We start from the raw sequence: 14,072 nt of genomic DNA on the forward strand, positions 1-14,072 counted from the left end.
ATGAGATTGTCAAACTGTGGTTTTTGAAGACACTGCTGATATTTATCTTATAGGATTAAATATTCTTTAACTTATAGTATTGTTCCTTTTCATGCTTTCATTAGGCTTATAATTTTTGTCTTTGAAAATCTGTAAGTTCATTTAATTGAGAAACTGCTTATTTTGAAATTTAGGCTACTTGGGAGCATTTAGAATCATGTAGTGCCATCTGTACTCATCACTGGTGCACTTTGGAGTGCAACTCAAAGTCCCATTCAGAATTATACTGAACTACCCTAGGATTACCTCAGTTATACTCACAGGGTTTAATTTCAAAAGAGCATTCTCATTTATGACCCAAGTTAATTTATGAAATTAACTACAGAAAGGGAAGAGTACTTGTTTTGTTTTTTTTAACACAAAGAGCAAAGCATAGGTCATTCTTGACTGAGAATTTATTTGTCCTATGGAATAGTTGTTGGCTAGCCCTGAAAATCAATATTGGATCAACTTCATTGGGTAATCAGAGGCACCTGAATGAGAACTAGGTAGTAATCCTTTTTTTTTTTTTTAAGTAGTAAACAGTGAACAGTTGCTGTCCTGTTTTCATAATTTTTCACTTTCAAAATCATCTCTCTTGGTAGAGGAACCCTGACTATCTTTTTATAGACCTGGCTCTTTAATTGGTAAGTGAATATTCATCCAATGAACCGACAGTTAAAAAAAAAGTCACATAGAGAACTAGTCCATGCAATGGCCAAGATTTCTTCCAAATCTGAGATTCTGTAATTCTTTAGAAACAGAGATAACCAGGAAGAGAGTGGAATTTAAAAACATTGGCTTAGCTGGGCGTGGTAGCGCACACCTGTAGTTCCGGCTACTTGGAAGGCTGAGGTTGGAAGGATCGCCGGAGCCCAGCAGGTCGAGGCTGCAGTGGCCGGGAGCGGCCACTGCACTCCAGTCTGGGCAACAGAGTGAGACTCCAACTCAAAAAAAAAAAAAAAAATTGGCAAAACCAAAATAAGTTTATTGCATTTATTTCTGAACAGATGCTATCCAAGCTGAATAAATGATAATTCTGTATTCAAATAGTGTTGAAATGAACCTGACTTACTTTCTGTAGTCTGTTGTTGTTTAAAAACTGTAAGGTGTAAATGTAAATAAATAATTTTCTACATTCTTTTTAAACATTGATAAAGTGATCTTTGGAAACCTTAAAAGGTATGATAATACTTGAAGACCAACCAGTTTACCACACCAGTTTATTATTCCTCTTTTATTATTGTCACCTCATATTTCACAGTAAAATGTGTGTGATGTGGTAATTTTGTATTAATCTGTACTGACCCTTTCAATTGCTTTATGTCATTGCCAACACTTGATATCATCAGTCTTTTAAATTTTAACCATTTTAATAGGTTTGTGGTGGTATCTTATTATAATTTTTTTATTTTTTTACTTTAAAGGTGTAGGGTACAATTCAGGGTTATTGCAATTTTAACTTGTATCTCCCTAATGAATAATGATGTTAATTATTTTTTCATGTACTTATTTGGTATCTGTATACCTTCTTTGGTGAAATTTCTGCTGAGGTCTTTTACTTTTTTTTTTAATTGGGTTGTCTCCTTTTTACTGAGTTGTGAGATTTCTTTATGTATTCTAGATACAGGCCTTTTGCAAGATATAAGTTTTGCAAATATTTACCCCTAGTCTGTGGCTTGCCTTTTTATTTTCTCAACAATATCTCTTGAAAAGCAAGTTTTAATTTTGATGATGTACAGTTCATTGATTTTTTTAATAGCTTGTGTTTTGTTTTGTTTTTTGAGTTGGAGTCTCACTCTGTCACCCAAACTGGAGTGCAGTGGCCACTCCCAGCCACTGCATCCTTGACCTGCTGGGCTCTGGTGATCCTTCTGCCTCAGCCTTCCAAGTAGCTGGAACTACAGGTGTGTGCTATCATGCCTGGCTAATTTTTGATTTATTGTAGAGATGAGGTCTCGCCAAGTTGCCCAGGCGGGTCTCGAACCTGTAGGCTCAGGCAATCCACTCACCTCAGCCTCCCAAAGCGCTGTGATTACAGACTGAGCCACCGAGCCTGGCCAGCTTGCGTTTTTTTATGATATTTGAGAAATTGCTCTGTAAGTTTCTTCTCTATATTTTCTTCCAGAAGCTTTTTAGTTTTAGCTCTTACACTTAGGCTAATTCATTTTGTGTTAATCTTTATATACGGTATGAGGTAAGAGTGAAGGTTCAATTTTTTTTTTTTGAGTTGGAGTCTCACTCTGTTGCCCAGGTTGAGTGCCATGGCACACTCATGGCCATCGCAGCCTCGACCTGCTGGGCTTAGGTGATACTTCTGCCTCAGCCTTCCAAGTAGCTAGAACTACAGACACATGCCATCATGCTCAGCTAGTTTTTGTGATTTATTGTAGAGACAAAGACTCACCAAGTTGCCCAGGCTGGTCTTGAACCCCTGGACTCAGGCAGTCCTCTCGCCTCGACCTCCCAAAGTGCTGGGATTACAGGCTGAGCCACTGCGCCCAGCCAAGTTTCATTTTTTTAAACTTGTGGCTATTTAGTTGTTTCATCACCATTTGTGGAAAAGTTTGTTTTTGCCAGTGAATTGCCTTGGCATTTTGTTGAAAATCAGTCAACGTGTATGAGGAGGACCCAAAAAAACCCTGGAATTATCTTTTGAAGGACCCTCATAGTACAGGCTCCCTTAAGTAAGTAAGTGTTCTAAAGAACCCATCAGCATCAGTATACCAGCTAACATTGTTGTACATTGTGATTTGTGGCAGTTATGTCTGAGTTGTGGGAAAAAGGCGACTGGTTCTTACACCATGACAACGCAACCACCCACACTGCACTGAGTGTTTAGCAGTTTTTGACCAAAACCAGCAAGACCCCTGTGTCCTCCCCTCCCTATTCACATGCTTTTGCCCTGAGTGATTTTTTTATTGTTTGTTTCCCCAATGATCGCAGTCCTCAAAGGGGAATGTTTTGCTGATGTGTAAAAAGTGAAATAAAAATCCAGCAGAAGACTAAAAGGTATCCAAATTGATCAGTTCAAAAACTGTTTTGAGTAGTGAAAAAAGCATCTTGATAGGTATAGTGTATCAAATGGAAAGTACTTTGAAGGTGACTGAAGTTTAAACATAAAAATTAATACACAATGTTTTGTAAATAAATTCCAGGGTTTTGGAGGGTCTTCCCTCATATGTGTCACATACATGTGGGTCTGTTTCTAGTTTCTCTCTTTTGTTCCATTAAATCTGCTTTGTCAATTTCTACAAAAAAGCCTGTAAGGACTTATTCTTTTATTTGTCAATAGATAATAGTAGAAATATAGACAGAATGACCTGGCTTGTATTATTAGATATTTTCACTCTTTTATTGGTGAAAATATTCACATTTTTATTCCTAAAATTGTTATAGTTTCTCCAGCTACTTTATGGTTTATTCTAGATCTGTTTTCCTGTTTTGCTTTTTGTTTGGGTTTTGTTTTTTTTTTTTTAGTAATCTCGCTCTTAGCTTTTTGCCTCTGCTTTTTTTTCTCCTGGAAATAATTGACATTTAATATATTTGTATGCAAATCACTCTTTGAGTTTTGTGCCCTATGTACATCCTGTTGTATATAGTATATATGCAGTTAAAAATGCTTTTCTTATAAATCTAGCTTTGAACAGACATATATACTTTTTGATGCAATAATCTATACTATGAAAAGTTGATCTTCTTTTTTAACCTGATAGCACATTATAATTTTTAGCTACTTTCATGATAGTCATAGTTGTAGATTTCTAGGTCACTTTTCCCAGCTGCTAGTTTCCTTTTGTGAAGCTTCAGTTTCCCATAACATGTTGAGAGGTGAATTACCTGTCTCTATTTTTAAAGGCACAGTCTCTTCAGAGTTCAGCACCACTGAAGTATTTTGTGTGTGTGATGAAATCTTTGCAAAGCAACTAAGATCCATACTTTTATTTTCAATCTCTTAAGTCTGAATCTCAGCCTTGATCAGTATACATTTAGGACCGTGTATTATTTGACAGTGTGTGATTTTGAACTAGAAACATCTTCGGCCCATGTGAAATAGAAGAGTAACTTTTCTGCAGGACGGGTGCCAAGGAGAAGTGCTCAGCAGTTGAAGAACAGCTCAGACACCTTGTTAAACACAGAGGATCCTGTACAGGTTTACCTCCTCTCCAAACTCCTAAAATAAGAAGGGGGGGGTGGCGGGGGACTGTTAAAAAGTGGTTAAACCACAAAGGCAAAGAGATGGTGGAGGGTGAGACATTTCAACACATTTCTGAAAGTCAGGAAGCATATGGCATGCTGGTAACTGCCTGCCCGAAGATGCTCAAACCCACGTGCTCTTGGAGGGTGACTATGATAAGAATGGGGTCAGTGTGCTGGACAAACCCCTGAGAATCTTGGCACTTGAAAAACGTCACAGAAGATAGACGGAAGCACTGGACTAAAACAAGGAGATTGTTCAAAAGTATATCTACAAAACAGTCAGATCCTCAGCTCCTCATCTTTGCATGTATTAGGTGATTGTTCTCTTGTATCTCTTAGAAAATGAAGTTTATCCTCTAGAAAAACCTCCTTGAGAAGCTCCTGATGACTAACACAGCTATTAATACGTGGTGGGGCCTAACCCCAGGGGAGTTAAGTAAGACTGCATGCTGACTCTAGGGACCCTCAGGCCTTGCCCTGTCTGGCTTTTTGAAACCAGCAGCCAGATACAGATCCCCCCAGCTCTCCAACTGGGGCAGGGCGTGAATGGTGTCTTTGTTAGAGAAATAGATTCACCCCAGTAAAAATACCCTAGATCTAATATTTGAAAGTCTCCAAAGGAAAAGTCCAGCCTGTCACATTATCACCTCCCTGCATCTTTCATTCATTCAACAAAGGGGATAATGGCAGTGAACAAACCAGGTAAGGCAACCTCCTGTGCTGGTCAGAAAGGCAGTAAATAATTGTGTGATATGTCAGGCGGTGCTCAGGGCAGAGAGTGGTAAGAACAGGCAGGGGTGCTCTTTGATACAGAGTATTCGGAGAAGGTGGGATTGGAGCATCTGACACGAAGACTGATGCGGTGGCAGTGCGTTGCAGGCAAGGCAGGAGAAAGCTTGGTGTGTTTGAGCAAAGAGGTCAGTGTTGCCAAGCAGCTGATGGAGGAGCATGCTGGGGAGGACATCAGAGAAGCAAATAATGAATGACCTAGCAGACCTGGGCGAGGACTTGGTTTAGCCTGTGTGAGGTCAGAGGACACTGGAGGGCTTTAAGTGGAGGAAAGACTTGATCTAACTATGGTTACAACATGACTGTGGCTGCTTTGTTGCGAATGAGCTGTATGCCAGGGCTGAAGCAAGGAGTGCCCTTGGCCAGCTTTTGGCAGTTGTCCAGACTGAAGTTGATGATGTGGGCTACTGTGGTCATGGAGGAGGTGGTGAGTGGTGGTGGGTATGGGCTATGCTGGGTTTAAGGGTGGCATGATTTGCGGATGAACTGGAGATGCGATGTGAGTGGTGGAAAGCAGTCAGACACAATGCCAGAACCTTTGTCCTGTGGATGTATAGAGCTTTGGAGGAAGAGGAGCATGTCTTTTATTTGTTGTTTTTACTTGGGTGTGTGTGTGTGTGTGTGTCAAAATGTTTGCAACAATACTTGCATAAATATGCAGAGATTGCCTTCAGCTGTTTACTGCCTCATTCTCAAACATGAATGGGCAGCCAAGGATTCCCAGATTTCTAGATTCCCAGAAAGCTTCCACGGGAGTAGACAAATCCAAGCAAAAAAAAGGGAGTGTAGAAAAGAGAGACAACAGGGGAAACAGAGACAGTCTTAAAAAAAAATAGAAAGAAAACTAATCAGAATTTACAGCGATGAAGGAAAGACAGTGAATCTTTGAAACAAAAATAGAAGAATAAGAAGTTAATTGAAAATGAAAGTGTGTTAGCTAAAACAAGACTTTCAGTAGAATGACTAGCAGATAAGCTGAAGGTAGCTCCTAAAATAAAACCAAAACCAAGACAATAATAAGATCCATCTAAGAGTACCCCCATGTCACAGGAGTAACCACCCTCTAAGATGGCCTCAGACATCTTCCCCTCCTTGTCATCAGACTCCTATATTCTCTTCCCACATTGAATAAGGGCTGACTTGAATGGGGAGCCACACACTATGGGAAGGACTGCATGTGGCTTTTGTGGCTAGGCCATGGAAGACATGGCTGCATCTGCCTTGGTCTCTTGCATCCCTTGCTCTTGGGGAAACCAGCTGCCTGTCGTGTGGACATTCCAGCAGCCCTGTGGAGAAGAGCTGGCTTGACAGTCATGGACATGAGCCCACTTGAAAATAGATCCTTCTGCCCCAGATGAGCCTGTCAATGTATCCAGTTGGTCTTCCAGTTCTCCAGCCAAGGTCCAGGACACGATGGAGCAGAGGTGATGCTCTTCTCCCAGAACTTCCTCTCCATAGAAGCTGTATGCATAATAAATGACTAGTGCACTTTTAAGCCACCAAATTTTGCTGTGATTTATTACACATCAATAGATGACTAAAATACTCACTAATCAGGGTTCTAGAAAAATTATTGCAGGAAAAAATTGGGGTGGAGTGAGAGGAAAACAACCAAAGAAGGAATTTTTCCAGAAGTGAAGGCAGAAGTGCTTTAGATTAAAAGGGCTGTACATGCACACATGAGTAAAATATATATTCACTAGGAAACATATTGTTTTGAAATTTTATAATACAATGGAAAAGAGAAGATATTTAAAAGATTCTGCAGGAAAAATGGCATGATTAAGGAAGCAGGGATATATGAACCTCAGCAATGCTGATAGCTAGAAGATTGCATAGATATGCCTTCAAAATTCTAGGAAAAATATTTTTCCTGGAATTTTCTACCCAGTCAAAATGTCAATCCAGTGTAGGGTAGGCTAGTAGCATCTTCAAACATCCATTGGCTAAAAACATATGTTTTCCATGCACCTTACTTAGGAAGCTACTGAAGGAAGTCCCTCAGTGAACTGAGAAAGCCAAGTTAAAGACATGAGTGATTTAGGGAGTGAAGGACACGTCCCAGATGATAATCCCACCTGGCTGGAGAGGGTAAGAGGGAGTTGGACTTGGGAGATGGAGAAGGAAATGAAGATGATTTGATGTGTTTGGACAATGATATTGGTTATTGATGGGTGTGGGGCGTAGCTCTTGGGCTTTTTGTACAGAGCAATGGTAGTTATAGAAAACTATAGTTTATCCCAGTTTTGAGAAAGAAAACAGTCCCATTCACTCAGTACTGAAGAAGTGTTTACATAGTCCTAATAATGTACTTTCTATTGATCTAACCAAAAATTGTGATCTAACTTTACTGGGACAATTGAAGTGGGGGCAGCGGGTTGGTTGGTTAATTCCTCCACAGTCATGATAAGAAGTCAAGAGACAGTGGTCAGAGTCAAAGAAGCGAGAAATATCAGAACTCTCATTTCTTCACAACATGGAGATAAATGCCAGAATAAACAGCTGGAAGAGTTGAATTTATTGCTCTAGGAATATGAAGATGAGTGAGGACATAGAACATCTTGGGGTATGAATGAGGACATAGAACATCTTCTTTTTATTAAAAGCTTTTGAGCATGTGTCCATATTTAATTGAAAAAAGGTTTTAACCTTAAGGGAATGCAGTTTGCTAAAGGTGGTGTTGATGTACCAGTAATAGCGTTATATGTAACTCCCTTTTCTTGATATCCTCTCCATTTCACTGGTGGAAAAACAGGCTGTACAAAGCAAAGTGTTTTTTGTCACCTCAGGTAATGCAAGATCAGGACTACAAACTGGTAATTTTTCACTCTTGAGGCAGCACCTCAGGTGATGATGACATTGTGTGTCTCATTCACCTCTGTCATAATCCTTTTATGTTTTACATTCTAGACATGATTTTGAGAAATGCTGGTATTGGAAAATGCTCTTTAATTTTCTTTAGGTGCAGAATGAAATTCTTTTATTGTCAGGACACCTTCAAATATTTTCACTAGTTAATTTTTTAAAAATGGTTGTAGTATATAGGCGGTTGGGTTCTGTGTAATTAGCTTCTTTTTTGTTTGTCTCTTAAAATGCTCTTGATCATTATCATAAGCAAGAAAAATATCGACTATTTGTTGTCCACAGGCTTGAGTGTATTTTCTGTAGTCATAAAGGGAAATGGTTGTAATAGAGAAAGCTGGGTTATGTGTAATAAGTTTCTATTGTTTCTGTCTCTAAAGCGGTCTTGTTATTTATTATAAGCATTAGTAATACAAAGTTAGACCTCCCTGGCTTGTTATAAAAAAGATGGATCCCCGTTTATTGAGTCACTTTCAGTTTCTTGCTGCTCTTAGTCTTGACAGCATATGGAAAGCACCACTAAGAAATAATACTTATATTGTTTTTAATGACTTTATTTTTTTCTGGTCACAAATAATCTATACCCTAATGTGTTTGAAGTAGAGCAGAAATAGAAATTCTCTTATTACATAAATGTGATGATGTACCAATAGACTACATAATAACAGTATTTTCTTCTGTGTTACCAGAGTATAAAATAATAAGCGAATGTAATCGTATATTTTTAGACAGTGAAGTATGTTTATTACTTGTCTGTTTGACTTGGGTATCATTTATTATTATTTGGTCATGATACAAGTTAGAGAAATGTAGAAAAAGTCAGATGACAGAGTGTGAATACCTTTCTATTTCTCTCTTTGGGTTTGCTCTGTGAAGATGGGCACACAACCTTTTAACCGTGCAATGCTCTTCAACGTGGGCTTCAAAGAGGCCATGAAAGACAGTGGCTGGGACTGCATAATATTCCATGATGTGGATCATCTACCTGAAAATGACCGGAACTATTATGGATGTGGAGAAATGCCACGTCATTTTGCAGCAAAACTGGATAAGTACATGTACATGTAAGTAGTGTGCACTGTTTCTGATATTGTACGATATCCTTGCATAATCATAGCGTTGAAATGGTAGTAGCATTTTATGCCTAATCTGAGAGACCTCAAGAACCTCAAGAGTATTATCTTTGACTCCATCCCATCCTCCAGAGGAACCAGGACACAGAGTGGCTTGTCACCCATCTGGGCACTTCTTTATACAGAGGTTTGAGTGTGATGGGAATGAGAGCCTGCAGTCAGGAACATGCACATTTAAGTTTGAGTTCCCACACTTACAGTTCCAGTACTTGCTCAGTTACTTCGATCTCTGAATGTTGGTTTCCTTGTTCACTGGAAGACTAGAGCCCGTCTGTAGGGCTGCTGTGAGGTCACATGTGCTCTGTGCCTGCCGGGTGGTGGGTGTGTGCCTTAGGTGGGCTCCTTCTGCCTGCCTCCTTTGCCCCTATTGATGGTTCAGGGCTGTGAAGCACTCTCATCTGCTGTGTATCTTCTTCCTAAGCTATGCACTCTTGTCCTGTCCCTTAAGAATCAAAACCAAATTTTCTTCTCCAACTGGAGATATCTTAAAATGTAAGCAATCGTCAGAACTGAGGTAGTAACTTAAATGGATACGAAATAATGAAGATCTAATCTGAGAAAGATCATACTTTTCCTTGGCTCGTGGAAGGTGGGAGAGATGAGAAGGCCGTTTGTTGCCTGGGATAGGAAGATGTTGCCTGTGTCACAGTTTTGCCTGGTGCTGACCTTCAGAGTAAAGAGAGGCATGAAGTCTTAATGATGCTAGCAGATTAATCTATGTTAAAACAGGAAAAGAAAGGATTTTTTTTTTTTGGCTACCTCAGTATCTGAACTCAAGTCTGGAGTTATCTTTGAGGAGACCATCAAGGCTCACAATCTGGGTTTGTTTTTTGAGTCAGATCTTTCTTACTCTGTCATCCTGGCTGGAGTGCAGTGGCATGGTCATAGCTACCAAAGCTTTGACCAGCTATTCTCAGGAGATCCTTCCACCTCAGTCTTCCAAGTAGCTGGGACTGCAAGCGTGTGCCACATTGCTAAATGTTTTATTTTATTGTAGAGTTGAAGGCTCCCCATGTTGCCCAGGCTGGTCTCAAACTCGTGGGCTCAAGCAATCCTCTTGCCTCAGCCTCCCAAAGTGCTGGGATTACATGCATGAGCCACTGCTCCCAGCACAATCTGGTTCTTAGCACTTCTGGAAACTTAATTTTGGTCAGCATGCTAGAATAAAACTAGATCCAGGGTAACTGATTTTTACTAAAAAATATCATAAAGGTCTGTAAACTAAGAACTCTACGTTTTTTCTTCATGAAAATATTAATTTCTAATGAGCAAAAATACAGTTGACCCTTGAACAATGCAGACGTTACAGGTGATGATCCCCTCATGCAGTAAGATACATAGTGTAACTTGACTTCCCCAAAACTTAAACCACCAACAACCTACTGTTGACCAAAAGCCTTACCAACAGATAGCATAAAAAGTTGATTACCATATGTTTTGTATATTATATATATTATGCTGTATTCTAGTTAAAGAAAATGTTAAAAGGAAATCATAAGGAGGAGAAAATATATTCGTTATTTATTAAGTGGAAGTGGATCATCATAAGTTAGGTCTTCATCCTTGTCTACATGTTGAGTAGGCTGAGGAAGAGGAAGAAGAGGGGTTGGTCTTGCTGTCTCAGGAGTGGAGGAGTTGGGAGGGGAAACTGTCACACTCGGGGAAACTGTCCAGGAAAGAAAATTTGTAGACTAGCAGACCCAGGCAGTTCAAGCTCGTGTTGCTTAAGGGTCAGCTGTATTCCTGTCCACCTAGACTAGTCCCTGGATTAGTAGAGTACCTTGGAAATTTGTGTAGAAACTAGAATGCAGCATAGGGAGAATGGCAGCAGGTCGAGGTATGGACTGGACACTGCATTTACTTCAGCCTGAGTTGAAGCCTGTTGATGCATCTGTGTCCCACAGGGGTGTCCACACGCTGACTGCTGCTGACCAGAAAATTTGGGCCCCCAGATGTAGTGTCTCTTCACTGCAGACAGTGTGAGATAAACACTACAACATTTTGCTTGTTGGGTTCTGTTTTCTGTTCTCTAGTTTATCTTTTATACCTTCATTTTACCTCCTATTTTCCCTTTTGCTTATGGTATTAATACAATTGATTGTTTCTACTTAGGCAGAACAGCAGATGGAATTGACATACTTGCTGGTTTATACCTGTCAATAAACACACATTTATTCATATCTCTCTGTCTAATGAGCTCAAGTTTCTCCCAAACCACTAGTCGGGGCAAGGATAATCCAAGTAGGGTGAAAAGTACAACAGCTTCAAGAACTCTCACTGGCCTCACGGAACCCCCAACTCATCTCATTACTGGAACACTAAGCTGCCAAACGCGAGCCTCACGAGGTCTTGTGAGACAGTATGGTTGACTTCAGGATCCGTGTTGCTGTTACTTTCTTGGGGCACCTTTGACTAAGGGTGGGAGCAAGACTGCTTTCTCCTACACCTTAGGGTCCATGGGGAGGCTACTCTTCCCTGGTTTGGTGGCCACACAAGATCCTAACTGGCAAAGTGCGTGTCCTTCCCATAAGGAGTAAGTCAAGTCCCTCCAGCAAAAAATGAAATCTGCTCCCTCCTTTTCTCTGTGACGGCTTTGCTGAGTCCCAGCCACATTTCCCTCAGCTTCGCTTGGGTGCTGTGCATGGTCCTGTTTCCACTGCGGGTACTGCACATTATCCTGGGCTCTTTGGGGCTCTGACATGTATTCCCCTGTGGCACATTTTGAGCCACAGGAATTTATTCAGGACTGCAGGTCTAGTTATAGTTTTAAAATTTTGCATAGTTTGACACATTCCTTGGAGTATGAGTTAGGGAAGGGTAAGGAAAATAAAATAAAAAATTAAGAGTATAGTTATTTCTCTAATATTAGTGTTAAAAATAAATATATTTGTAAGTATCCATGAGTATTTGGGGAGTATATGAGGAGAGGACACACACACACACACAACAGAATTATCTTTTGGAGGGCAGGTCCCTTGTAGTGCAGGTTTCCCCTGCTAGGAACCCATTGGTATCAGTGTATCAGCAAGAGCTGTTGTGAGAAACTGTGTTCAGCTTCAGTGATTTTTTTTTTCTAATGGAGATTCTTTCAACATGTTTTTTTTGCCCATTTCATGAAGGGTGATTTATGAGTGCACTTGCCTATGCTGCACTGAGTGTTCCCCAGTTTTTGACCAAAACCAACGTGATTCCCATGCCCCATCTTCCCTACTCGCCTGATCTCACCTGAGCGACTTTTTTTGTTTCCCTGGATGAAAAAAGTCCTCAAAGGGAAATGTTTTGGCAATGTGGAAGGGGTGAAACAAAAAACCACAGAAGCACTAAAAGGCATCCAAATTGGCGAGTTCAAAAAACTGTTTTGAGCAGTGGAGAAAACATCTCAATAGTTGTATTTCATCAAACAGGGAGTACTTTGAAGGTGACTGAAGTTTAAACACGTAAGAATAAATGCACAATTTTTAATAAATAAATTCCAGGTTTTTGGATGTTTCCTCTTATAATTTCCCCCCCAACAGATAAAGGCATTATAGAATAAGCAGCTAGTTATTTCAAAATTAAATGCAAGAGCTGTCTTTTATTATTTGTATTTATTCTGCTCTGTATAATAAATAATGCATTTATAATTCAATTAATTTTTAAAGTGTTACTAGTTTAGCAACATTTCACCTGTATTGACAGTTGCTTGTGCTTCTGTTGTGAAAATAGAGTTTTTGAGCACTGAGTTTGAGTCCTAGAAATGTCTTATTTTAAGTCTTATTTATATGCTAAGTATGAAAGTTCAGTTACCACATGTGTTTTATTTTGTGTTTAACATAACATATTTAAGTTTGCTTATTTCACTAGAATATAAAAATGTTTTGTTTCTTGATGTACTTTACATTTTCCAGCAGAATTTTTGTGTGTGTGGAAAATAGGGATATATTTTGCAGAGCACACGAAAGACTGAAAACTTGGTTTCGCATGGCAAACTTACAATTTCCCTTCTAAAGTGCTGTATCCTGCTTTCTTTTTTAGTCTTCCATATAAAGAGTTTTTTGGTGGTGTAAGTGGACTGACAGTGGAACAATTTAGAAAGATCAATGGTTTTCCTAATGCCTTCTGGGGATGGGGAGGAGAAGATGATGACCTTTGGAACAGGTTTGTTGAGATACAAACTGTTTAATAATAGAGTTTTTATAAATTTTATTTTTATTAGGTAGATATTAGTTCTTGTCTATTCTAAGAAAAGATTCTTTGGGATGGGAAATTTTTGAGTTCCTAAATTCTGTTTGGTGTTTCTCTTTTTTCCCATTTAAGAGTGCCTTCTGGTCATTGCTTTGTTAAACTGATGTGTCCATGTGGCTCTTTGAGCTATGGCTGCCATTTTTCCTAGCTTTGGCGCCATCCCCTACCCTGGGTAGGTGAATCTCCCCTCTCTCTCTCTCTCTCTCTCTCTAATTTACTTTCTGAATAAACTATATTTTCCAACCCTCCCAAAAAGAGTGCCTTCTGAAATTATTGGCAGCGTATGCATAAATTAGAGCATTATTTGCCTTTTAAGATTGAACTCACATAATCAATTTTTATGTGAGATTTTCCTTATATTTTTATTTCCATATGTTATATTGTAGAGTTCACTATGCTGGATATAATGTAACCAGACCAGAGGGAGACTTAGGAAAATACAAGTCTATTCCTCATCACCATCGAGGTGAAGTCCAGTTTTTAGGACGGTAAGTTTCATCTTCAGGTACTAAGCTTTCAACACTTCAACACTGTTTAATATAGAAAAGGTAAATAAGAATACATTGCATCCCCCAGAAAATCTGCTAAGGGGAAATTTTCATTTTGGAAGGAAAGCGTTTTTTTGTGCTTGCTTTAAAGAAAGATACTTATACATACATATGCATATGTACACATATAATTATCATATTAAAGAATCCAGTTAACTATTTGAAAAGTATTTTCTTAACATAAAACATAACACATTTTATTTTTAGAGGATGCCTAGTTTGTAAGAGTACAAAATAATTTTTTCAGGTGGCATTTTTTGACTCACAAGATTTCTAATTTAAAATAATGATTTAGAGG

At 39.2% G+C, this 14,072-nt stretch overlaps 1 protein-coding gene across 7 annotated transcripts in view; it reads left to right on the top strand.

Annotated features, from left to right (window-relative positions):
- B4GALT6 (beta-1,4-galactosyltransferase 6) overlaps window positions 1-14,072 on the top strand; it is a 78,860-nt gene that overhangs the window by 43,610 nt on the left and 21,178 nt on the right. For all 7 annotated transcript variants that reach the window (XM_021706636.1, XM_008073385.2, XM_008073382.1 and 4 more), the window contains 3 exons: window positions 8,746-8,933; window positions 13,017-13,139; window positions 13,613-13,714. In XM_021706636.1, coding sequence (XP_021562311.1) covers window positions 8,746-8,933; window positions 13,017-13,139; window positions 13,613-13,714 — 413 coding nt within the window. The remainder of the gene's footprint in view (window positions 1-8,745; window positions 8,934-13,016; window positions 13,140-13,612; window positions 13,715-14,072) is intronic.

The sequence above is a fragment of the Carlito syrichta genome, unplaced genomic scaffold, assembly GCF_000164805.1.
Source record: "Carlito syrichta isolate Samal-C Ts95f unplaced genomic scaffold, Tarsius_syrichta-2.0.1 Scaffold315831, whole genome shotgun sequence".
NCBI lineage: Eukaryota > Metazoa > Chordata > Mammalia > Primates > Tarsiidae > Carlito > Carlito syrichta.